Raw genomic sequence first — 27,801 nt, forward strand, 5'->3', positions numbered from 1 at the left:
TTGACGTAGTCATTAACAGGTCATTTTAGCATGTCTAATCAGACATTATTAATAGAATTAAAAGATACGTTAATTAGCATTCAACTAGAATTTAGGTTTTTATGGCATAAATAGTTAAATTGAGGGTTGGAGATGCCCTTTTCCATTCATAATAGAGCAGATGGTTGACTCTCAGGAAAATTTTGTCTTGGGAGAATTTATGGAGAAATGATGTTTCAAGCCAGCCAATATCTCCTTATGTGGAAACCATGCCCTTAGTTGCTGTCTTAGAAATGAATATTTCAAATGTAGGTGTAATCCAAAATATATTTCTGCCAAAATTGATTTCAGTAGGTTTCCAAACTTTTTTTTGTTCTGTTTTGGTTTTTTTGAGATAGGATCTCGCTATGTTGTTCAGCTTGACCTTGAACTCATGGTGATCTTCCTGCTTCAGCCTCCCAAGTGCTGGGACTATAGTTGTATGCAACACCATGTCTGGCTTCCAAACATTCTTATACGGATGTATGAATTACATTTTATTATCTAAACCTGTAGTGTGTTTTTTATGCACTCTGCCTCACAAGGAACATAGCTGGATGTTTCCTTAGCATGCAAAATATGCTGGTCTTTGATCTTGTATTGACCTGTATTAGGAATTCCAATGTGTGTTGACATTCAACATGGAAATCAACTTTGGTTGACTTGTGTTTGTTTGTGCTTTACTGAAGAGCTAATATGAATAATGGTTTAAAGAAAATCTACCCACTTTAATTCTGTTATTTTTACTTAGCAATAGGATATTTTGGAGGGAGACTGTCTCGCCTAAATATTGGGGTTATAAGCTGTTGGTTAAAGTGATTCTTTAGAAGTCCATGGTTCAGTGAAAATATTGAGTCAGGATATTATAGTTTTAGATGCTGAAAAATGGCTTGTCTATATTTGAATCTTATAAAACGTGGTGAAGAGCATACTGAACTTTGTGTTTGCAACAAATAAACTTGTTAAAGGATAAACGCAGTATCAAGGTTCTGCAAGTATCCTAAGTAGCTATTTATACACTTCACTAATCTTTGTAATTGCCTTGTCTTTTACTGCCATTAATTAGATGATGTAGTATTCCATTAATAAAAGCGAAACACCTCAGCATTTTTACCTTTAATTATAGACTTCACTAGACATACAGGTTATTGACAAAGTGGCCTAAATATTGCCTGACACACACATATATTTTTTTGTTCTCTCTTAGCATCCTTACCCTTCTGAAGAACAGAAAAAGCAGTTGGCACAAGACACGGGACTCACCATCCTTCAAGTGAACAATTGGTAAGTAATTTCGCTTTGTGTTTACACGCAGACTGTTTCCCCCTCTTGCAACCTGCAGCTAATTGTGCATTATGAAGCTAGTTGTGCATTATGAAGCCATACCCAGTTGCTGTGCTTTCTTCTCGGCTTGTTGATCCGAAGGTGAAAACACTGCAATATGAGAAATAAGGCATTGTGTTGTCTTCCACTTCTTTTGTACATGGACAGGTTTTGTGTACAGAGTGAGTATGTGTTTCATTTATACTCACTATGGTTCTGAAAGTGTATCCCTCTCTTTTGTCTTTTTTTCCCTCCAAGTTAATCTGTATCACCCTATTTGCTATAAAACAATCTGTCATTCCATATCAGGCAGTTTTAAATCCATAGGTTAGATTTTTTGGGAGGGGGTTGTGTGTTCAAAGATGGTTTTATTTCTCCTGTTCAACTTTCATCCCCCAAATACTGAAAAGAAATTATTTCTCTTTCTATGTTGATGCTCTTCAAACCCAAATGTATCTCAAGGTTGTGCCAAAGTGTTTCTAAATCAATTATAAATTCCTGATTTGGGGCAAAGCTGAGATTTTATACCACCCAATGATATTTTGACAATGTACAGCAACATGACAAGACTTTGAGAAAGTATGATTTATTACCTTTTGTGGATGTGCTGAAAGCCAGGTTTTATTTAGTCACCCAGCACCAGTGTCACATTTGAAGGCTATCGAAATCCAATATCCTCTATAACTAAGTGTATCTAATTAATTGTCCTAATATTTTTAGATTAGTGTTTATGATGGAGAAACCTTATCTTCTTTGAAGTAAAAGTCCAAAAAAGGCCCAAAGCCTGTGTGGGGAAAGACGAGAACTTGGAATGCCAGTTTGCAGACAGAAGTATTTCTTTCTATTTAATAAGTGGCACAGATTAATATTTCAGAATCTCTGATTACATGGCCTAATCCATTTTGGTGAATAAATTTGTTCTTGATGTCCATTGCACCTACATTAACAGACCCTGCTCTGATAGAAAGCCTAGGAGCCTTTGGGAGAGATTTCAGATATATTAAACCCCATTACGGAAAATGTAATTTCTGTCAATATAATCCTGTGTATTCTCCAATTTAGTATTTTAGAGATAACAAGCTACTTACAATATATTTGCCTTTGGAGGATTAATTTACAAAGTGCACTATCTGCAAGACACAGACAGACTCACATAAGCATTGCTTGTAAGGGTTATCAATTTCTATGACCTTACTGCAGCCTTGAGAGATCAATTTTGCAGCCCTTTTAGTCAGTGAATAGGAAGCCAACCTAAAGCGTACTATGTTTAAATGTGATGCTAAGAGTTCTGTCACTCCTGAGGTATTTGTGTTTGCCTATTTTTACCTGATATTACATTTTAATTTTCAGACTGTTGATATGGCATATTTGAACCATGTTTTTCATGGGTTCTGCATGATACCAGAGGGAAGACCATCAATTTTACATGCACACCTAAACTCACATATTTTAAAATTTAAGCCAAGATGACACAATCTCAATACAAGGAAGCTGCACCTTTCTGTTTCCTTGAGAAATGTTCTTATTTGAAGATAAAGGAGTGGCAGGCAAGCTTGCTAATTAAGGAACGCTAACACATTGCCTCCCAGGTGATCTATCAGACATGCCATCTCTTTTTCCTTAGTGTTGCTAGCAAACTCCATTCCTAAACATAGTAACCAGAGAATAAATTCCAATGCAACTTGCTTTTTATGGGCAGGCCATCGTATGAGATATTTCCTATGAGTTCATGGGGCAGGGAAGCATTTCTATAATATCAAATACTGCATATGAGGTGTATAAAAATTGTGGCAAATGTTTAAATTTTTTAAAAAATTACAATAGAAGGCACATTGCAATTAATTCCCCTTATAATATTTCCTCCTCGCTTTGAACAGTCTTATTCCATCTTTCTTACCATTCTGTGAAGTAATTCTGTAAATCCTCTTTCATGAGAATCTTTAGTTGCTCTCTCATGATTGCTTCAATGTCCTGAAAAGGTTCAAAACATTTCCCTTTCATAGACAGTTTGACTTCTGGGGAAGGCAGAAGTCATGTGGTACTAGATCCAGTGAATAACACAAAAGAGCACACAAGGGTGTTTTCATGAGCCTGCTTTTCTCTTGGATGGCATTTGGTAGGCACACTCACCATATTTCTGATTGTATCTTGTAAAGGCATTCATGAAAGAGGACTTCACAACTGCTTCAGAAAGTAGCAAGCATGATGGTGTAAGGAGGGTTCAAAGTGAGGAGGAGCCTTTTGGGAGAAACTAATCACAATGTGTCTTTTTTACTATATATTTTTTTTAAATTAAGCCTTTACTTCGCTGTTTTGATCACACCTCATGTGTATTGTCATTTTCCATCTCCCATTGGACAATAACAGGTCCTAGTCAGGGATCACAATTTAACTTACTTCATATTGTAATTAGAAAGGAGAAAAAAGTTTTTAAATAATAACATATTAAAAATAATTTTTAATGTACATGCAGACTTTAAACTTCAGATTGATACTTAACTTGGCTCAGATACATAACAAAAAAATCACTTTTACTTGATTATTAGGGCAAATCACAGTTCTGTGCTGACCTGGCACTTTGTATAGAGTTCTCTCTCTCTTGTGATTCCTGGAGTTAGAAGTGGCTTTTGTTTGTACTTCATTGCATTTGGCTCTTAACACCTTTGCTGTAGAGAATGTCCCTAAAGTAACTAAAAGATATAAGAAAGATTGTTTTATTTAAGTTTAGTGAATAATGGAATTCTTGCACTTCATTTCAATGGTTTATTAATTTTCATTCAAAACTTCTCTTTGAAGAAGATGGTAATAGATTTATTTTTCTACAGGTTTTGAGTAGGAAATATGATACAAAAATAGAGACACTGGATGGCACAATTTTGAAATCAAAGATGTCAGTCTCAAACTGTGGCCTATTTGAAGACGAAAAATCAGAAATTATGAAGTGGGTTGCTTTTTTACTTTACTGTAACAAAACTACAGTAATCCTTTTTGAGAGTTTGTAAACATTTTTTTTCTTCTACTGACCATCAGTCCTTGATGCTGTCTTTCTAAAAATAATAAGTTTTTGAAAAATCATTGCTTTTTTTAGCATTCCCCTTCACTTAGCCACAACATCTAAACATTTATTTCTTCCTTTGATTTCTTAAAACTTGTTAACTCACAGGTAAATTTTGGTCAGAACTCTGAGTCACTGTTGAAGAGATTTCATAAAATGCTGACGGACAGGTTGGGTATAGATCAGTCATAATTACTGGCAGCAGCATAATGTATTAGAATACACAATATGCTAGTGAAAAATACGAACTCCTGTCTCGTGTTAGCTTGTCATAGCAACTCTGCTTTCAGCTCGCAGTTAAGCTTTGAAAAACGACACAAAAAGTTTGATCCCTTGTAATGGTTCCTTCTCTCTATCTTTGAATTAATTTTATACCTTTTTAATTGGCATAAGTGATATATGCTAACTGCCTTAGCTGACTAAGTCTGAAGTCAGTGAAACCTGAGAAAGAAGGTGGCAAAAGAAAATTTCTATACAAAACAAGACGGATTTCATGAATTAAGAGAAAGTTTAGAGTAGAAAAACTGATTGTGATAACTTTAATTTGGCTAGCTTGTCGAGACAAAAACAAAAAGAAGAAATTTAAAAATTGTCTGGCCTTAGTACTTACGGCATTTAGGCCCTGAGATAGAATTTGAAATTTGTTACAAGAGAGAACATCATGTCTATGCCAATACATCGTTTGTTTTTTTTTTTTTAACAATTGAAGCAATTATGCAAATAATTTGGGTAAAATATTTTACTTAATTTATCTAATTTAAATGAGGTAATTACATGGTTTTCAAGCAAAAATCAACTTTCTAGTTGCCTAAGTATTTCAACCTATTATGTTGTGGCCAACATAGACTTAAACTTTTGTCATTTTGGAAATATAATATTCATAGTAAATTTATGCATTCTTCCTCCCAACTATAATTTTATCCAAGAATGGTAAATAATCACATTTGGGGCATTTGTCTCTTTGTTTTTGCCTTGTTGTGATGACAAATATTTCTGCTATATAAGGAATGAAAACATACTGAGCAATTTTGTCATTTAAGTAGAAATATCTTAAATTCGAGGGGTGATAAAGTATTTAAATATTTAGGTAAAATTTCAAAGAAACTATATATACACATACAGTCAATACTTGGTGTTGTTTTTTTTTTCTTGAGTAGACAAAGTTTTAGTATTTTGTTTTTGAAAATTTGGATACGGAATGGTTTATTTGACTATACATACTTTCACACCAGTGTTGCAGACCTGGGAATTCCCTGTGAGGAAAACTTAGGCCTCGATTTGTGTTGTACTTACTGAACACCTCAGATATATCCTGCCTCAGCAGACTTCTATCTTGGTGTATACTGAATAAAGTTTACAGTTTCTTTGTTTACTACTTTTTATCCAAACACTTTTTTAGTAAGGTCTGATATTAAATGATTATCCCTTGATGTTCTGAGAAGGTGATGTTAGATGCCAGATATATAATGTATGTGGACCAAAAAACCTCTGTCCTTCAGTGGGATGTATAAAATTCTAGGTAGTATCCTAACATCCGATGCAATACTGTTTGGAACTACTGCACTGTACATTTCTTCCATTTAGGGCACATACTAGACTTTCCTTGTTACTTCATTTATTGCCTTCAAAACTGTAAAGCATTCAGGCATCACATCCCATTTATTACTCGTGAGGAAAAAGAGTGTGTTATCCTTAGAGATTTATGCCACTGGCAGGTAAAAATGTAAACTTACGTTTCAAAAATCAGATCTCTTGTATTATAATAAACAGATGCAATGGTTAAAGGTCAAATTTCTTTCTGAGTTATGGTAATGTAGCAAATACTTTTATAAATAATCAAAGATTCTATAAATATAGGTACTTGTTTAGATGTAAATGTTAAAACATTCACAAATTATCCTTTCAACTTCTGTGATCTAAAAATCAATAGAGGTCATAGGGTTTCATAGAATTGTTCTGCCTTTTCTTTCAACATAATTTAATGATACATTTTACAGATGTTGTTTAAACATTAGGCACAGATTGTTTTGTCAATAAAGCTAAACAGAAGCATGACACAATGCAAAGAAAACAGATGTAAAAAAAATATAACAATGTACCAATGTGCAATGCAGGAAGTTCTGGGTCACTTTTTTGCTATTTAGCTACAAAATGAAGGTGCAGGCTGCATAGTGATTTTCTTTGCCTAGAAATCACCTGGGGAGGGAACAATTTCACACACAGAAAGTAATTTTATTAAGCAGGTGGTTAAACTTTTTCTCTTGAGAATTTAAGTGTAACATGGTTTTAAAGTAGACTTCTTAATTGATCAGTGGAGTAACAGGTGCAGTATTTTTAAAAAGAAGGAGAAATATAAATAGTGTAACTCCCCAGAACGTTTCAGAATGTGGTGTTGTTCTTTAAACCTCGGTTAATTGCTATGCTTTTCACCTTGAGTGTCAATTCTAATAATATTACCTTTACAGGCACTTACTCAGGGTTTAGATTATAGCAATCAGTAATACTCACTAGATAAAATACTGTCTAGTTGCTCATAAGAAAATATTGAAATCAGTCAAAAAATGTTTAGCTTGCATATTGCCTGAGACAGCGCTGGCGAGACGCCAGACAGGCAGGGTATTATTAGGAAAGCTGAGCAAATAGCTTGCAGGAAAAAGAGCTGTGAATTTAGAAACCTTCAGGTATTGTCATGTCAGAGAGTTTTAGGAGTTCAACAGAGACACCGCTTTTGTCTGCGGGTTTAAAAATTTTCCAGCAAACAATCTTCTGTGAAAATGACTCTGCACACTATTCAATATGCTTTGCCGTAAGTTTTACACTGTGGTTTACTCAGTTTCTCCCCACTGTGTAAAATCACATCCTTAATATTGTTGAAGATTGGGAAGGAGTAGGGATAGCTCCCTGTGCTGGATGGAAAGCCCCTGCCTTTTCAGCCAAGGGACTTTGAGTCCGGGTGAGAAGAACTGGAAGACCTAGGATGTGAAGAGGTGGATTTGACATACCAAATACTGCTCATGTGACCACTGTGTTTCTTCCGGTGACCATTTGAAGACAGTGTCAGAGCTTTTCAGGAGGAGAAGCAATAGCACCATATCTGAAGTGAGAGTCCATACAACCTGAGCAAATGTTTCAGGATCACTCAGGGAGCTTTCAAGTGAGACTGAGTTCAGCGCTTGGGAGTGTGATAGGTCCATCATGCACACAATCTTTCTGAGTTTCTGGGATTCCTTTGAAGATCTTTAGACCAATGGCTTGGCGGTTGAGTCTGAACATGTTTTGTAGGTCAGCATGACTTGTTACGATTCCCAATTAGTTAGAGGTGCCGTTTTCAGTGTCCCAGCACATGTCTGATCAGAGAAATAGAAAGAACTTCCTGAATGTCACGCAACCCCCACGAAAAACAAGACTCGATGATCTTGTAGTTGGAGAAGGCATAGAACTGAGAGACTGAGACGTCCTAGTCAAAGCTGTGGAACTCGACCACGCTCCATCTGTAGGTACCAAAGGAGCGGTTCTCCTGTGAGCCCCCAGACAGTATGAAACCTACACAAACAAGGGAGGAGAAGGAAGAATTATTAAGGGAACAGATATGAAGGGAGTGGCTGGTGGAGTCAAAATCTCACAACAGTTTTTTCCATTCCTCCTGAATTAGATGAGCATCATCATTCAGGACACATTTTTTTTTCTCCAAGGACAGCAACTTCCTCTATGTTAAAGTAGACAAGAAAGACTAGTCATGACACATAGGCCTTTTAAAGCTCTAATATTCTACACCGTGTAATAAAAATGCATCAGGGAGAAGCAAGGTAGATATTCTGAAGCTGATCTAATTCCAACTCTATCCTAGGAGTGGAGAAAAACCACTTTGACAAAGAGACAAAGAGGAAAATTAGTTAAAAAGTTGTTACTTTTCCTCGTGTTAAATAGACAAACCAAACACTGTAAAATAAAAACTAGATGAAATTAAATGTTATCGCAAGACATGAAAAACATATGTGCTGTCATTTTAGGATTCATAATAAAGATAAATCAGTTGTTTTTAGCAGTGTGCTATGAGTCTATGAATGGCATGACAGAAAATAGGCTTGAGATTTCTGCAGTTATTGTACAGCGAAATTTGTTTTTTCCTCAGGCATTCAATCTTTTTCTCTAGTAATTTGGTACATGACAAACTTTTTAGTGGGTGCATTAATAATCTATAAGTAATGGGTTGTCAGGTGTCAGTTAGATAAGATTAAAAGACTGTTTAAGCATTATCCAGTTGCTTCTTTGCATGAGTTTTATAGGTCAGAGTAAATGAGTTCTTGAGTTGTGGTTGGCTGTGCTTGTTTCTTTCTCCCCTCTTTCCCTTCCTCCCTTGTTCATCTGGCCCTACTCCAGGTACATGTGGAAGAACTGTATCGCATTACATAAATCCTGCGTGTAGCAGCAGATTCGAAACTCACACTGTGTGAATCAAGGGCACAGACCTCGTAGCTGTCTTCTGTTAATGCATGTTAGCTTTTAAATGTTACTCTTTGTCTTCTCAGCGGAACTCTGTGAGGGGAAACAGGCTCTGCGAAGAGGGCATTGAAGCTTTTAGATGTTCGTTTTCTAGCCAGTCAGGTTTAAGTCTATTCTTGTCAAATCTATCTTAAGTGTGTTTACATATAGTTTGCCTTTCTGGTATTTTCTGCTTGCAGGGACCTGATCTCCACCTATTTGGTGTCAACAGTTGCTGAGACTGGTGCTGGGCGATTAACCATTAAGCACTGCAGCACCAAGCTGTGCCCAGAGAGACGGTCTCTCTTCTCCCACTTACATCCCAGTCTTGCTTCAGGCGGTGCCTACAGAAAACAAACTTCATACTTGAGTGGTTAAAAAAAACCAGCCTGGAATATTAAAAATTGGGGCAAATGTTGTCTTCTTGTTGCGTTTTCTCAAAAATGGAGGGAGCCAGGGGCTGGGGGGAGCGAGCAGTTCTGAGGGCAGACATGGATTTGGAGCCTGTCCGCATCGCCCCAGTGCGTGACTTCTCGGTGGTCTGTGAGATGCCTCACTTTTAATTTTTAAGGGGACAGAAGATATTTCAAAAAGCAAATAAAAGAAGGTAAAGGAAGCACTTCCAACAACACAGATGCCTGTAACTCCAGCAAACATGGAGCTCTCCTTTTCAGTGATTTCATAAGCACTGATAATTTTCGTCAGTATTTTAGTTTTCATTCTTACAAAGCTTTTAGTTGAGGCTGACTCATTAATACAGAAAATAATTAATTCTATCTGCTCTTCACACCTGAACAATAATAAACAAACAAAACTTAATCTTCTCTGACATCCTTGAGACTTCTTTCTTTCTTTTTGCCTAACCTACTGTCTTATAAGATTAGATCCCATCACTGAAGAAGGGAAAAAACATTCCTGTCTTAAATACATTAACTCTTTAAGGTCCTTAGGGATTGGATTCTAAATATAACAGCTCACAAATGAGTTTCTTGCCTTTGGTGAAATCTGGTTTAGTACTGATAAAGTCATTTTTTTTCAAGGAAATAATACATATGGTTGAGGGGTAAAAGTTAAATATACTACATTATTAAGTAGCACATATTTTTATATTTTTATCCCGGGATAAAATGTAAGCAGTAGTTCTGAGAACTGGTTTTTGGTTGTTGGGTTTTGTTGGCCTGTATCACTAGACAGTCTGCTGTGGTTGACTTTGTTTGCTCTAACTTAGTTTGGGGTGGAGTTCATACGTACTAAAAAGGGCAGGGGGTAGGGAACATTGAAAAATCTAATGGAAAGAATTTCATGTGTCCAAAAGACGTAAGTTCTCAGCCCCAGTGGCTGTCACCTGGCAGTACAGTTTACAGAAAGGAAAGTACAGTAGGACATGGCAGGGATTCCCATCCTCAGGGCCCAGTGAGGCCTGGGAGAAAGTGAGAGGCCACAAGAAATCTACCACAGTCTCTTGGATGAATGTGGCATTCAAAAAAAGACATATTGAGGATTAAATTTTGTCATATGACATACTATTTCTTTGGAAACTGCAAATAACAAGGAATATGTGATTCTTGAAATGTATCAAAAGTTAGCATGGGTTAAAATTTTTAGAAACTCTGTGCTGCAGAACCATACAGAGGAAATCCTGGTGGAAATTTATTCATCATTTGATAGATGAGGCTGCTAGCTGCTAATTAGAGGCAGTGGTAAGACTGATTTCTCTTCCAGTACTTCTTCCTGTCCACCTTTATGTGTTTATTTTTAATAGCATTATTTATACAAACCTTGCAATTCACCCATTTAAAGCGCACAGCTTTATGGTGGTTATTAGGTTCACAGAGGTATGCGGCCATTTCTATAATCAATTTTAGAACATTGTTTGCCACTTTAAAAAGAAATGCTGAGATTGTTAGTTATTAACTTCTCCTACCTGTCTCTCCCTCTCCACCAACAAATGGAAGACACTAGTTTACATTTTTATCTCAAACTTTGCATATGCTGAGCAGTTCACAAAGATATGGTTATGCCATTTGTGATCCTTTGCGAGTGGCTTCTTTTCCTTGACATGATGTTTTAAAAGCTCATCCACATTTGTATGGATATAACATGTTTTGTCTATCCCTTAGCGGTTGTTGGGCATTTGGGTTGTTTCCATCTTTTGCTGTAATAAGCATTTGTGTATCAGTTTTTGTACCATTATGTATATCTGAGAATCATAATGCAGTATCCCAACAAACTCCTATCTTAGGTTTTACAATTTGCAAAGCACTTTTCATAAACAGTAAGTCACTTGGTCATCATGATCCTGTACCTAAATACTGCTGTGATCTCAGAGCCAATGAGAGTCAATAGTCCTACTCAGCTCTTACACTGTTCTTCACTAGAAGCCACCTTCCCTCTCTCTACTGATGCTCAGTGTATAATCAAGATAACAAATAATGTTCACAGAAAAGGGCAGTCACACTGATAGCCAACGGAGCAGTGAAATATACATTCTTCACTGTTTCTCCACAGTGATTTAGATGCCAGAAGCATTTTGCAAAGATTTGGTAAATGTTAAGAGGTCATTTTCTTAATGTTACTGTCTTCTCTTGAGAGATTTTTGTCATATATCTCAATTGAGAGGTATTTGTCTTTTAGTTTATGTGGTTCTATTTGGATTTTAAGAATCTATAAGTTACAGATTCTATATAGTACATAGAATTTAGATCTCACGTTTTACTAGCTGAAACCAAAGTTGTATTGAATGTTCCAAGGAATAGACACTAACTTTTATTCAAGCCATATTCACTGTGAGATTCTGTAGCTTAGGTATTGTGTAAAGCTGGATAACAAGTGAAATTTTGAGATATTCTCTTGTGGTATTAGCACTACAAGCAGAGAAGACCTATAGTTAGTCAAACTTGGAAAACTGAGAGACCTAAAAGAAAATCCCAAAGAAAGGAAAGAGCTCATCAGAACACCAAGATGGTGCTAGAATTCTATTATATCTTATGTAGATGGGATCTAGTCATCATCCAAGTAGAACAGAATCTTAATTACAATAATTCAGGGCAAGTTTTCTTTGGCAAAGTAATGTCTATTTAATTTTAAAATGATCATACATCCTAATTGCCTGGGACATTCCTGGCACTATTTTTAATAGTGTCTCTTTCTCTTTCCTCTCAAAAATATCCCAGCTTAAAAAAAATCCCAGCTTAGGCAATAAATTACCTATTTGTCCTACTTATAGTAGAGATTGGCTGCAAACAGGATTTGCTTTAAATAAATACATTTATTCAGTAATGTGTAAGGGATGTTTAGAGGGATGCAATTTTATTGACTTCTTGTGAACATGGAAAAATTGGAACTTAAATGAAGTTCCAATTGACTCAGCAAGTAAACCAAAAGGAACACATCTATTTTTTTTTTTTTGGTAGATATTAGTAAAGTTACTCTAGCTTTTTCACTGATAGAGAAAGTTTTCTCATATTTTCCTATTGCTTATATATTGCAATAATAATAATTTTAAAACTATCTTAAGAAAACTACTTTTTTATGTTTATAAGGTTATATGAACACAAGTTTCACAAATTGGTACATTTAAGTACATATTTCATAAATGCCACTTTCTTGCCTATATTCAAAATTAATTGATACTTAAGATATTTTTAACAGATATTTCTTATGTGAAGCTGAGTGAGATACACCTGTCATTCTTGCCACTAAATTTGGAGCCCAGCGCTTCAGTGATCTAGAACAGGAGTCCCCGTCTCTCCCCATCACCTCTCAGGAGCTGGACAGGACATCAGGAGGGGAGGGGCTGGATGTGAGCAAAGCCATAACTATATTTGTAGCACCCTCATTTCTTGACATGACCACCTGAGTCCCCTTCCCATCAGATCAGCAACAGCAGCAAATTTTCATAGGAGAGCAACTCCTACTGTGAACCACACTGGCAAGGAAGCGTTCTAGGTTTCACGCTACTTTGAATCATTCAGAAACCGTCTCAACATGGAAAATTTGCCTTTTATGAAACCAGTCCATGATACCAAAAAGGTTGGGAATGTTGATCTACAAGCTAGCAGATGAATACCAGGATTAGAGCCGCTACTAAAGCAGCCACCTCTGCTTTGAATTCAGATCAGATTAAGGTTTCAGCTAACCCAAATGTTTTAGAATGCAAAAAATTATAATAAAATGTATCTTCAAGGAAAATTCTCTGTTACACATGCCCAATGGTAATTGTTTTAAAGCTATTTCAGTGTCTCAAGACCAATATCATACAAGAATTTTGTTACTGCTTTGCATCACCAATGCCAGCTCATTAGTGTTTTTTTACTTGTGCCTTTGAAAAAATTTTATATCTAATGATGATTTCCTCTATTATGTTAGATAATTTCAGCCGTTTAGAATAATTTGGCTAATGTCCCTCCTAAAAAGGCAAACATTATCACTGTGCTAATTGATAGGATTCCCGTGATATGAGCAAGTTCCAATACTGATTTTCTAGAATGAATGGGAAGAACTGAGATTCCCTTTGTCTGCCTGGCCACTCATCTCCCGAGCTATTCCCTGTTTGCTCCATCCTTGGGCATACTGATGACATATTACAGTCCTAGAGGATGTTAAGAAACTAGAAAAAGGTGCCAACATGCATAATTTCATAAAGTTTGCCTTGAAATTGAGTCAACTTTGCTGACTGCCTTAATGTCATATTTTATGAAATTTTATTTAACAAAAAAAAAAGGGCTATGGAAAGCTTGGACCCTAAAGACTGTCAGTTATGGAGCATTAAACGCAATAAGTAAATGCAAATCTTCAATGAAGATTTTCAGTTGTTGTTGTTGTTGGTGGTGGTGTGCTGATAGGAAGAGAGAGTTGCTTGGGAGCTAGGCAGAGCTCTTTACCTTACTTAGTGTTTGTTTATAAAATAGTCTTAAAGTTCTTAGATGCTGACTTTTAAAAAGTGTACCTAGAACCTTATTAAATGAACGTGGTACAGTTGAAAGAAGTTCTACATTAAACGAATTTATGGAATAGGAAAAAACAAAATTCTTGAATTCAACAACTATTTTCCAATGTGAAATATTACATTTAAAGATGTTTTATGATGCTGAACTCTAAAATTAAAAAAATATTTTAGAAATCACTTGAAATGGATTGTACCATTTAAGCCTTGTATGTGTATGCTGTTTACTTTTAATTGATGAAAATAAATGCATTTCAAAGTTGCATTGAATTACACTTAAGTATGCCTGTTGTTTATTTTTTAAATATGTAAGTATTCCTCAATACCTATCAAAGGTGACTATAATTAATAGTTTCTCTAACAGGTAGTATAAATATAGAAAGTGTTTTAAAAAATAATACATTCCTAGGGGCTGGGGATTTAGCTCAGCGGCATAAGCGCCTGCCTTGCAAGCAGGCAGTCGTGAGTTCAATCCCCAGTACTGATAAAAAGGAAAAAGACAAAAAAAAATAATATATTTCTGTTTAATGAAATATTTCTTAATACTGTAATAGATAATTTCAAAATGATATCTCTGCATTCTTAGGTGAGTACCATGTAAAGTAAGTCTTATGTCTACCACTATGCAGTTAGACTATTCACGTATGCCTAGTTGGGAAAACCATGGGGATTATGAAGAATGTCATTATTTTAGTAAAAAATATTTTGATTTTATGTGGTTTCCTGAGTTGAGTGTGGCAAGCCATAGTCATTAATGTGAGGTGCTTCTAATTGTCATGGAGTAAGTATTAAACTTACAGAGGAGCAGCACTGAAGGAAGAAACAAGTAATTTTTTTCTAGTTTTACCAGTATTGTGGAAAATTGTAAAGGGCAGGCATATGTGAATATATTGCCAGGAGGACTTGGGAATTGTACCTTGTGTTTTGGCTCATAACAGTTGCTTACTGTGATCTCCTCACCCCTCCAGGTTCTGGAGAACAGAAAACAAAACTTGGCAGTTAGTTTAGGGGGAAGGGAATAGGGCAAGGCGTGAAGGGGAGCTAAAGGAACAGGTCAGCTTAAACTGTGACACAAGATCTTGTTCAGAAAAGAATTTAGGCATCCAGGGACGGAATATGAAAGGAGATAACAAAACTAGCAGAAGAAAAATTAGCAAAATAGAAGAGCAACAGACATCTAAGGAGTAAAGAAAAGGAGGAAGAAAAGCTTTCTGTATTTTTTAAACAAAGTTCAGATTCATTTCTCATGTTGCTTGTCAGGTTTCTATGAAAAATGCAAAAAAATTAATTTTTACATAATCCCATGTCTTGGGTTTGGGGAGATTTTGTTCCCCTTCTAATCTCCTCACTTGAGTCCTAATAAATCAATTCAAAAAATACATCTCTGTTTATCCAGATATTGAATAAACTACAAATCCAACCAACTATCATCCTGGTTTTTTTAAATAAATTTTTTTTTGTTTTGAAACAGAAGATATTTTGATAACAGGAAGAAATTTTCATCCATTATTGTGTTAAAAAAGAAAATGTAAAGATTCTTTAACTAATTCAGTGTTATTCCATTTACAGAAAGAGTACCAGTTCTTTAAAAAATACTTCATGGAAAAGTATTGTGTTTTGGGGGTAAACAAAGATTTTAAAAAATACCTTGATGCTCCAAATGTAACATAGGAAGGCAAACCAAGAACTGGCCGCTGATTCACATTCCCCAGCCCACAAGACATTTCCTAATTCGAAAGCATACCTAACTAAAAGGCTTACTGGTTTTTGTTTAGCTCATAAGATTTAATAAGGTAATATACAGCAATTACATTTTAAAATCAGAGCAGATGGTGGGCTTTACGTTAATACATTCAGATCAAAGGATCAGTTTTGTTGAAACACAATTTAACTGGAATAAGGGTAAATAAAAACTTTAATAGCCCTCATATGATTATAAAATGATAACTATAATTAATATACACACATTCTTCATATAACAAGCTGATTTCCCCATGTTTACTGTTTTTAAAAGCTCAGTCTATGTAAAATTTGAATTACAAAACTATTAAACAAAGGTGTGTCACTGTGTATTTTAATGATTAAAGTAAATGTTACATTGTCATGTATTCCTGACATCCTATATCTGAATTTTAAAGGTTGTTATATTTGGATACCAATTGTCAAATAGTAAACATTCTCCTACCTTTAAATTAATGAATTTTTAAAAGAGATATGAATATGGAAACTTCTAAAATATATTTCATAGATATATGTTATTTAAACTATTTTGTGGCAATTAGAACATTTTGTTTGTTGTTGTACATCCAACTTTGAATCTATTTGTTTATTTTTTTTGGAGATACGGTCTTGCTATATAGTCCAGGCCAGCCTTGAACTCGCAAACTTGCAATAATCTTTTTGCCTCAGCCTCCTGAGTGCAGGGAATTATGAGTGTGCCTGTACACCATGCCTGGCTGTACATCCCAATTTGAATTTCATTATCTTTTTTATATGTCCTTCAAAAACAGCATTTCTTTGATTTTCAAGCTCTTAATACATTAGATATTATATATGACAATAATAGTATATAATATATGTTTGAACAATATACATACAACATATATTAGAACAAACTCACGGGAGCTTAAGATATCTGATTTATTTATTTATTTATCTATTTGTACCCAGGATTGAACTCACAAGTTCATGCTTGCCAGGCAGGCACTGTGCTGCTGGGCTATATCCCCAGCAAGATGACTAATGTATTGATGCTTTTGAAAATGACATTGTTGTAAGAAGGTAACGTGCTCATTTAGGTTCATATCAAATCTAAGTGTTTTATTGTTGTTGTTGTTGAGTGTTTAGGAAATTCTTGATGATTTCAACTCATCCACAGTGAGAAGTAAAGCTTTCTGTCACAAAAGCAGGGAGGATGAGACACAAGGTCAAAGGGCACTTTGGAAACAAACAGCTGGACCAGTTTATTTAAACAGATAGAGGGATGGGGGAACTGACCTCCATTTGACTTATAGTGGGAGGAGGAAGAATGTCATTTTATTACTTTGCCCAGAAGGAAAATGTTTTTGTATCAGAATTCACCCCTGAAGCCATCTGAACACGTGGCTCTGCGGTGATGGTAGCATAACTCCAAAGAGAAAACACTCTTTAGGTGATTTGGTGTGATGAGAGAATACACTAAGAAGAATCAAATGTTGACATTATGTAAAGAGGAAAAAGATGATGTTCCTTTAGAAAATAAAGTGTTGGCCTATTTCCTTAGTTACTGTCAGATAAAAATGTCCACCATGACCTCAGTTAATGAGTTGCTCATGAAAGTGTGAGAATAATAATTCAATCATGTTCTGAGACTTTCTGTGTTCAATATGTAATTGACAGCATTACATTACATTGTATTTTTATATTAAATACTTCAAACATAAGATGTTCTAGACCTAAGAATGTCTTCAAATGGTTCAAAGTGATTAAATTTTTCTTAAGAATTCAGCATTTCTGTTTTGATTTTTTTAAGGGAAGGAGTCCTACTTCAGTATCTACATAACAATATGTAGTTTATATCTGTTATCAATAAAAACAGTCATTGCCACCAAAAAAAAAAAGGAAGAAAGAAAAAGCAAAAAGAAAAACAGGAGAAGAAACAGCAGCAAATTATACCTAATGCCTGTGGCAACTTAGCTAAGATGATTTGGTAAAGTATTGGCTCTCTACTTGGGCATCACAGTAGGTGTGGCTAAGTCTAGTGTTGTGCACACCAGGCCCTGAGAGAGACACACAGACAACCCCCAGCCCTGAGCAGAAGGGGGGCTAAGTAGACTCAATAAAAGAAGGATTCATGTTTTAGATAGAACGTTTTAAGAACCAGGAATGTTCCACCTAGGAAGAAGGGGAAGAGACAGTTACAGTACATGGGGTCTATGTTTAAATATGTGAAAAGCTATCCTAAGAAAGTGAGGTTAGCATTGTTTAAATTATCCCAAGGAGTTGTAATGATACAAAATTTGAAATCTAGTAAGACAGCTTGCCTTGCCCCAGAGATGGAGTGAACACTCAGGCAGTGATGAGAGTGTCCAGCAGAGGCTTTCCATTTACATGGGGAAATCATAGAGGAGACTCACATCAGTACTGTAGTATATGCTGATTAAAGCCCTTTCTAAAAGTAACTCGTGATTCCCTGTGGTTCCATAGGTTAAACAGCCGTGGACTCAAATCTGTGTTAATTATAACAAATGCGGGTCTGGAAGTAGAAATATGCAGAAGCCAAGATTTGAAGTATTGATACACTGAATCACCAAATCTTTCCTGAGTAGCTTTACCTCTGTCCAGAGCAGTACAGCCGTAAAAAATTTTAATCTCTGAGATACTCATATTTATGTAGGTTCTTTGATTCAATATTGGGTTTGCTGCCAGTGGAAACTGAGTCAAACCAGCTAAATTGTAGATACCTCTAGCTCCTGAAATGTCATAGGTAGCTAGCCCAGCAGTGAGTGGCCATGCTGTGGGCAGCGTCTGAGGTAGGGTGCTCACAGGTATTTGCTAGGTGTGTGTCATTCTGTAAATTATTAACATCTCTTTGGTGACATGTAACCTCCAAAAGTCACTTAATTTCAATGAAATCTATTGAAAACGGCTCTTTCCTATTTTAAGGTAAATAGTACATATCATATACATAAAATTTTGTGTTTTAAAAGGGACTTAAAAAAGAAACTTAACAGACTGATTTCCTTTCTTGTAAGAGCAGATTATGAGCAGTACCATAGATAAAGAGCTTTTTTCCCCCTCTTTTACCTATGTAGTTACTATGAAAATTACTTTTGGTATAAGCAGAATATTAATATTAAATAATTTTCTAATTGGTCATGCAGTGAAGGCAGCTAATGAAAAAGCAGGATTTTTTTTTCATTTTAATTGGTTATTTCACATGGTGTTTGTGCTACACCTGTGCTTATAATGAGAATGGAGAATTAATCTAACCTTCTGCTCACATGATTCCAATTTTCATGGTTTATACAAGATAATGATAACCTGATTTGCAACACAATTTGTTGAGGATCTGTGTTTTAAATACTTTTATTAGCAGCTCAAGGGCCTCATATACAAGAACTGATATAGCATATATTGCCAGTAAGAGTTAACTCCAACGTGTAACTTTGAGTTAAATTCCATTTTTATTATCTATTATAATTACTGTTCAGAAAATGAAAGAATGTAAGAAGACACAAGATATTGGAATCTTAAAATGTTATGAAGTTATGCCATCTACTTAATGGTTTGGTTTTTAGAAACTATTTTCCTTCCCAAAGTGGGTAGACATAAAATCTAGAATTCATATTGGACCGCAGATCCTTCAAATTTTTTTGGACCCTTTAATTATTGATAGTGCATTATTAAACTTTGCATTGTGGCTTTTTTATGTCCTTCTTAGATTTGATATATTCAAATCCGAGTTGAAAAGTCTGAGTCAGGAACTAAAAGCAATTTACTATTTCAAAATCTAATATGTCCTCATTTCTGTATTTGCTGTGTAATTCTTATTATGCAGTATAAATGGACCTCAAGAATTAGAATCTCACGAGGATCACTTTGAGAGCTTATATTTACTTTTCTATATTTTAGTAACATCATTTTTAGAGGGGCTGTAAAAATTATTGTACGAAAACCCTTATTAGGACATGTAATGTGACTTACATGATTTAATAAAATGTTTACAAATTTTCAGTAGTAACTGGACAAACCAAGACTATAAGTTCAATTATTATATAGCTGTGACCTTGCCTCGACCTCAGACTTTGCATAAAAAGAAAAAAAAAGCCACTCCAAGAAATCTCTACAAGGAATGCATTTCTCTGAAGTCCCCAGTAGTGTTAGTTAGTGGTGATAAACTCCAGACATTCCCTCATTTGATGGTGTGCTGCCATCCCAGTTCATTATCTTAATAGAGGGCATTAAAATAGAATTAGGTTGGAAAAGCTAGGGGAGGTTTGGATAAAAATTGTCAAAAAGAACTCTGAAACTATAAGATGGAAATGTTTCTGATTCGGAGAGGTAACAGATGTCCTCATGAGCATCTCCCTCTCTACACCAAAGTGTCCCCTCTTGCAGTTGAAAAGAGTGGTGGCCAGCATTGTTTCCAGAAAAGTTGGCTAATTCCCCCATGAAAAGATGAAATGGAAGTGTCCAACTGTGGTAAAACAGGCACATAAATCAACTCAGAAACCCCAAGCCTTGTACTCAAAGGTCGCAGGGGGTTACAGGTTTTGCAGCAGGCGAAGCTACACAGAGCTACGGAGGGAGACAGTCTCATTTTGCCAAGATCCAGCGTCGCCTCACTATGATCCGTCTCTTCCTCTTCCTCCACCTTTATTTTTCTTTCTTTCCGTTTTTGTAAGGAATAATGATTTGCTTTACCTTTTTGGTTACAGGTTTATTAACGCCCGGAGAAGAATAGTGCAACCTATGATAGACCAGTCCAACCGAGCAGGCAAGTCCCCTATAGTGACTGTATTCAAGTCACGCAAGCGAAAACCATCCTCAAGCCATTCACTGGGAGGTCTGCTACCTGGTAAATAAACTGGGAATGCATACTAGGAGCGCCTGGCAATTCAAATTAAACCAGTTTTGTGTTATAACAACACTAATCAATTTAACATCATCATAAACCCTTTGGAGAAAGTGAGGGGGGAAAAGCCAGTGGTGAAAAGTAGCTGTTGAATCATGTGTTCAGTTATAATATTCTTTGTACACATTCAATATATTAATGTTATTTTTTTCTGAGTTTGCCTTCCCAGCTCTTTCTGCTACTATGACCACTCCCTGGTGCATGGCTTGGTGTGGAATTGCTGTAAACTTTATTACCTGTCGAAAGGGCAAAGGGGTCAGGATCACTTGTGGGACTCAGTAAAGTTCAAAGACATTCAATGAGGTAGAGCTTTTGTGTGCTTTAATAACCCAAGGCAGCTTACTTCCGAAGCAGCTTTCCATGTACAGTTAAAACATGAAATTCAGGTAGTTGTACAAATACACAGTTCTCATTTTTCAGGCCATCTCTTGTTAATATCCATCTTCTGGTGTTCAACTTAAAATAAATGAGTCTTTTGTTATGTAAGCATGATCTTAGACTCGAAATACTTCTATCAGATCCTGGCTTGCAGGTCTAAAAATCCAAGAAACGTTTTTTTCTTAGAATTGGTTCTCTATTATAATATGACAGTAAAATCCACAAAAACATTCACGGAGTGCTACTGAAAACTACGTCAGCATCACATTGGGTCAATATGCATTTCACCATATTCCTGTAACTGGTTCCTTTGGCTACCCATTATGGGACCACCATGCAAAAACCCAAGCATAAATTTCTGCAGTTCAGCTCTTCTTTGAACACGTTTTCGAACTTCTTCACAAAGGTGTATATCTGTGTTCTTAAAAAGTTTGGTATGTTCTTTCTGTCTCTTTCTCTGGTTATTTCTTTCTCTCTTGGAGACTGTCATTAAGAAGTTGTGTTCTGCACTTTTGTAGTCAGTCAAGGAACACCTTATAACCCCGACGGACAGCCAATGGGAGGTTTTGTAATGGATGGTCAGCAACACATGGGAATCAGAGCGCCAGGTAAGACTGATTTCGTAGTGGTCTCTCATGTTCCACTCCGAGAGTATTGTCCCCTTTCCCCGTTGGCACAGGTAAATCCACCTCATCCTCTGCTGTTATCTTAAGCTGCCTGCTTTGCCTTGCCTGCTCTCTGTGCATCTAAGATATGGCAGAGGGGAAGCCAGGATCTTTGTGCACCAAAGGCCTCACTGTTTCTTAACCCTCTAGAACCTGTTTTTATAAAAGGGTCTTTTGGCACTATCTGTTGACTTTGCTCATTTTCTGGCCTCTTCTTGGATTTTTATCTCCCTTCTAGGACCTATGAGTGGAATGGGCATGAATATGGGCATGGAGGGGCAGTGGCACTACATGTAACCTTCATCTAGTTAACCAATCGCAAAGCGAGGGGGAAGTAAGTACAAATGGGCTCTTTGTTTTCACCTTGTCTTAGGAATATTTTTCCTCTCGCATTTTCTTACGTTCTCCTTGCCCATAGCTTCATGCTTGTTCATTCCTTTCCATTAAACTCCTATTTCTTGCTTCCTTCATTTTCTCCTTGGTAGTGATCAAGCTTTTAAGCTTACAAATACTGTGTATGATGTACATTTATCCCGTGTGTTTCTATTGTACAGTACTGACCACATGACAAAACAAGAAACAGTCAGGAGGTGGGGGAGCGGGTTGTCATAGCAACAGACTGATTTGCAAAATGTAAGCAGTCTGTAGCAGTGCAAGGAGAGGAAAGAGCATGTCCCCAAAGTGTCATAAATCTGTCTAACCGCAGTTGATGCATGAGTTACATTTCTACACTAACCTGCAAGACACTGAAAAGCCAAACAGAGACTTCTTTTAGGTAAAATAAACACAAGCTTTACTTAGGGTAAGTAAAGGCATATTTTGAGCTTCAGTCAACTAAACTTTGATTTTTTTTCTTAGTTTATTCCTTTGTCTGTCCATCATAATGGGATTACGTGTGGCAATGGAAAAAGGAGAATACAAAATAGAGGTGTGCACAGCAGGCTGCGGGGCTTAGCCCAGGCTAATTGACTATATCCAAATTAAGTATGCCATCACTTGCAGTGTGACAAATGGATTTGACTTATTCAGTATACAAAAATAGAGATCATTAATGCAATCTGCAGTGGCAGGCCTAGTGAAGTGGGCCTAGGAAAACTGTCCCAGATTCTCACTTTTGCATTTTTCTCTCCTAAACAGACACTCTAGCAATTCAAGTTCAAACAAGTAAAACTGTTTTGAACACCAAAGCTCTTGTTCACTTCCTAAATTACCCCTAATAGCATTGCTCGAGCTTTGTTTTTGAAATTAGAAGCAGTTATTTCAGCGTCTTGGTTGGGTCTCTGATTATATTAGCACACCATTTAAAATCATCGCCCAGGCCAAGGCTAATTCATACTGGTCATCTTCTCTGGGTGTGAGTCAAATATAAGTTTAACAGTTAGCCCTGAAAACATTCCACTGAGCTCGGGAATGCAACAGTCTTATTACCTCATCATGGAATTCTCTAGCTTAGTTAATTTAAATATTGTTTCTTAGTTTCTAGGTCAATTAAATTTAAATGATGTATTTTATGCTTCGTGACCAATTAAATTAATAGGTTATTACAAAAAATATTATCATCTTTTTTGATTAAAGAGCTGTGGGTACAGTATATTTTATAAGCAATTTTCATTAGTTCAAAAATGTTCCTTTAGGCTAGATTAAGCAGCCATTCATTGCTAGAGCCTGGAGACCTTATTCGAAGGTGTTCATCGCATTCACAGTGCACTATTACTTAGAACTAAAGCCAATTGAACCTACTTAGCAATAGCGTTATGCCTTTCACCCTTGATGATTATGGAGCTTATAGCTCTCAGAAACAATACACCTGTCAGTTTCCATCAAGTATAGCAATCCATGCAGAAGACAAGAGGCCCCCTCAAAGCAGGAGGGGTATTGTTTTAGGTCCAATTTTTCTTATTGTTCTCAAAATCATTGTAAGGTGGACAGGGTGGTTTTTTTTTTTTGAAGGGTTTCTTTACCCCAGCTCTAAGAAACCATGTGGAAGGAATTTATTGATAACTGTGTTGATTTTTTTTCAAAGTACAGGATTTACTAATCATCACCCTTAGTGAGCCTGTCTCGTTCCGCTTCCTTCCTATGAGATGTTCAGTGACCACAGCAGTGCGTTCTTGAGAGAGTATGTTTCAGGATACAGAAATACTTGTTTAGACCAGGTCTCAAGCATTGTAACAGTCTTATTTTCTTAAAAAATAAAATAAGACCTCAATAGGCGGACCTGACAACAGTGACAATGCAAGAAAAATGATGGCAGAGTGTGAGTTTCCAGCATGACTTTTCCCATTTTATTTTCTTCTGTATGAATCAAGAGAATGCTTTCCAAAGTCACGTTCCCTTAATCACAGTGTTTCCCTGGCTTTCATAGAATTGCCATGGCCGGAATCCTATGACTGCTTTTTCATAATATTTTCTTTTTTGTTTCTTTTGAATTTACAGGGCTGCAAAGTATGCCAGGGGACTATGTAGCCCGGGGTGGTCCAATGGGTGTGAGTATGGGACAGCCAAGTTATACCCAACCCCAGATGCCCCCCCATCCTGCTCAGCTGCGTCATGGGCCCCCCATGCATACGTACATTCCTGGACACCCTCACCACCCAACAGTGATGATGCATGGAGGACCGCCCCACCCTGGAATGCCAATGTCAGCATCAAGCCCCACGGTTCTTAATACAGGAGACCCAACAATGAGTGGACAAGTCATGGACATCCATGCTCAGTAGCTTAAGGGAATATGCATTGTCTGCAATGGTGACTGATTTCAAATCTTGTTTTTTCTGCAATGACTGTGGAGTTCCATTCTTGGCATCTACTTTGGACCAAGGAGCATCCCTAATTCTTCATAGGGACTCTTAAAAAGCAGGAAATACCAACTGAAGTCAATTTGGGGGACATGCTAAATAACTATATAAGACATTAAGAGAACAAAGAGTGAAATATTGTAAATGCTATTATACTGTTATCCATATTACGTTGTTTCTTATAGATTTTTTAAAAAAAATGTGAAATTTTTCCACACTATGTGTGTTGTTTCCATAGCTCTTCACTTCCTCCAGAAGCCTCCTTACATTAAAAAGCCTTACAGTTATCCTGCAAGGAACAGGAAGGTCTGATTTGCAGGATTTTTAGAGCATTAAAATAACTATCAGGCAGAAGATCTTTCTTCTTGCCTAGGATTTCAGCCATGCGTGCGTGCTCTTCTCTCTCTCTCTCTCTCTCTCTCTCTCTCTCCCTCTCTCTCTCTTTCTCTTTTCCTCTCTCTCCCTCTTTCTAGCCTGGGGCTTGAATTTGCATGTTTAATTCATTTACTCACCATATTTGAATTGGCCTGAACAGATGTAAATCGGGAAGGATGGGAAAAACTACAGTCATCAACAATGATTAATCAGCTGTTGCAGGCAGTGTCTTCAGGAGACTGGTAGGAGGAGGCATGGAAACCAAAAGGCCGTGTGTTTAGAAGCCTAATTGTCACATCAAGCATCATTGTCCCCATGCAACAACAACCACCACCTTATACATCACTTCCTGTTTTATGCAGCTCAAAAACATAGACTGAAGATTTATTTTTAATATGTTGACTTTATTTCTGAGCAAAGCATCGGTCATGTGTGTATTTTTCCATAGTCCCACCTTGGAGCATTTATGTAGACATTGTAAATAAATTTTGTGCAAAAAGGACTGGAAAAATGAACTGTATTATTGCAATTTTTTTTTTGTAAAAGTAGCAGTTTGGTATGAGTTGGCATGCATACAAGATTTACTAAGTGGGATAAGCTAATTATACTTTTCGTTGTGGCTAAACAAATGCTTGTTGATAGCTTTTTTCTATCAAGAAACCAAGGAGCTAATTATTAATAACAATCATTGCACACTGAGTCTTAGCGTTTCTGATGGAAACAGTCTGGATTGTATAATAACGCCAAGCCCAGTTGTAGTTGTTTGAGCGCAGTAATGAAATCTGAATCTAAAATAAAAACAAGATTATTTTTGTCATGCTGACTCCACTGCTTGAAAAATTTGTTTACTGCCCCCCAAAATTTTTAATGATTAATGCAGTAAATATAATAATTTTAACACCCTAAGTCATATATGTATTTGAAAATTTTAACCACAATGTAAGTTATTTATTAATAACCAGTGATTTCTTTAAATTGACTTGATAAATCCAATTTCAGCAAACTTGAGGCCTGAAGGCCCTAAACTAACTGTGGATTCAGATTACATCCAACAGAATTATTCATTTAATATCAGTGATATTATTCTTGCATATGATGGTGAACCTAAGTACAAAGCTCACTCAGTCTTTTACTGAAGAAGCTACCTAGGATGAGCAGTGTATGTTTATTAGGGAATTAACTATGTGAATTGAAGAGACCAGACTTCAAAATCTAATTTTTATAACTATGCTCTATGTTCTCATTGGATAAAACTGGTTATTAACCAATTTTCCAGAACAGCTGTACAGAATTTCTGCATGGCAGCCAGTTAAATGGTACAAAATAACATGTTTAAGCTGGAATAGCTTATAATTTTATTTAAATAAAATTGCTGCTATAAAAAGTGCTTCCCAAAGCTAAGGGAAATATACAAATATTTTAATTAAGGCAAATTCGTTTTAAAAAATAAGCCTTTTAGCAGTGATTGCTTTGTAAACAAAGGATGGGTCATTGGAGAAGAGGCCTTAAACTCCTCTGACATTCAGGCCTGTGTCACCCTATAAAACCACCCTCTGCAATTCTGTTTTCTATTTGAAAAGGAAAAACAGCTGTGGGTTGGCTTTACTAAGTGCCCTGTGACTGGCTGGCTCACCTGCTGGAACAGCACCTCTCACCTTTTGTTTATGGGGCCTTGTCTCTAAACACCAGAATGCTACAAGAGGAAGGTTGAGTCCATCCCAGCCGCTAGGCCTGGCCACCCCACCCCCACCCTATAGAGGGCCTTGTTTAAATTTCGCATTTTGACCCAGGGACAATCCTTCCTCTACATAAACAGTCCGTGTATTGGCGAAGAAATCATTCTCTTTTGATAGGTGGTTACTAGCCGTTAACAGCTATTTATTTACTTTTAAAATGAATAATAAACTTTATAAACTAACCGTCCATTTGCCCCTCCCGCCTCCCCTACTGGTGGCCGGGAGTTGGCTATTTTCTGTCTTTATTCTTGAGGAGGCTCTTGTCCAGTGGGGAGAGAGAAAGGGGGAGGGGAGAGAGGGAGGGGAGAGGAGGGGAGAGGAGAGGAGAGGAGAGGAGAGGAGAGGTGAGGAGAGGAGAGGAGAGGAGAGGAGAGGAGAGGAGAGGAGAGGAGAGGAGAGTGAGACAGGCTGGGAGACTACTCCTGGGGTTGCAGGGGAGAGGAACTAGGAAAAAACAAACCCAAACCCAAACTGTTGTCTCCGTTCCCCAGCCCAGCCTTCCTCTGGCGTCCCCCTCTTCCTCCTGACACTCTGCCCTCTTAGTGCTATTTTAGCTTTTCCTCTTGTAAATTTCAGAGCCAGCTCAGAGGTCACTGAGGACACTTATCGGAAGGAGGGAAATAATAGAGGTGTCCAGAGCATTTCTGATGTTTCTTAAAAGGCAAACCAAAATGCCCTCCTCCAAACAAGGGTACACAATTGTATCTGTTTTTTATTTTTATAGGGGGGCTAGGGGGTGGCCAGTGGCTGAACTAGATTACTTTTCAGTAAGATTTAAATATTTTTTCCAAAAATTTAAAAATATTTTACCCGATCATATTCAATCAGCTGTAATTATAACACATTCAAAATGAATAATATGCCTTGACAGTATTTTTATTGTTATTGTTCATTGCATGATGTTAGACTGCTTTAGAAGCACAGGAAAGAGAAGTAAACGCGCTACAAATGGGGAATTACCCTCGTTTAGCATTAAAATTCATTTAGATAAAATTGCCACAAACATTTAAATGGGAAGATTAGTTCCCCCTCACGCCTTATTGCACTCGCTCAATGGTTCCGTTAAGAACATTTTACACGTTGGAAATTCCGTCTTCTCAGACGGCTTGCTGTTTCCTAGTTACCCACATTCAAAGCAAGGCAGCGGCAAAGACAGCCGCAGCCGCAGAAGCAGCAGGGGAAAAAAAAGTTTTGGCAACTGGTCTGCAATTCATCCTCTGCTCGCCCCCGTCTCCCCTCCGCCCGGGGCAGCCTGCCCCCCACCTCCGCAGCCCTACCCCTTGCCCCCATTATGTAATTTGCAGAGCCCTGACCTCAAACAATCAAGTTGCTTAGTTGTATAGCATTTATAGATAATGTTAAAATACAAAGAAATATCAGAAAGCCAGTCGGGTGCTTTCGGAGGCTCCC

The 27,801-nt window shown here is 36.8% G+C and overlaps 1 protein-coding gene across 2 annotated transcripts in view; it reads left to right on the forward strand.

Annotated features, from left to right (window-relative positions):
• The window catches only part of Meis1 (Meis homeobox 1), a 127,920-nt gene extending 102,442 nt beyond the window's left edge, over window positions 1-25,478 (forward strand). The window contains exons 9-13 of one of the 2 annotated variants that reach the window (XM_063229528.1): window positions 1,226-1,302; window positions 20,243-20,305; window positions 21,340-21,425; window positions 21,721-21,816; window positions 23,919-24,109. In XM_063229528.1, the coding sequence (XP_063085598.1) occupies window positions 1,226-1,302; window positions 20,243-20,305; window positions 21,340-21,425; window positions 21,721-21,779 (285 nt within the window). In that variant the 3' untranslated portion in view covers window positions 21,780-21,816; window positions 23,919-24,109. Of the gene's footprint in view, window positions 1-1,225; window positions 1,303-20,242; window positions 20,306-21,339; window positions 21,426-21,720; window positions 21,817-23,918 lie in introns of both variants that reach the window. The other variant, XM_063229527.1, reaches the window with a different exon arrangement.
• Window positions 25,479-27,801: the final 2,323 nt, after the last annotated feature.

The sequence above is a fragment of the Cavia porcellus genome, unplaced genomic scaffold, assembly GCF_034190915.1.
Source record: "Cavia porcellus strain 051 isolate PalLab524CR breed Dunkin Hartley unplaced genomic scaffold, mCavPor4.1 scaffold_18, whole genome shotgun sequence".
In the NCBI taxonomy this organism is placed as follows: domain Eukaryota; kingdom Metazoa; phylum Chordata; class Mammalia; order Rodentia; family Caviidae; genus Cavia; species Cavia porcellus.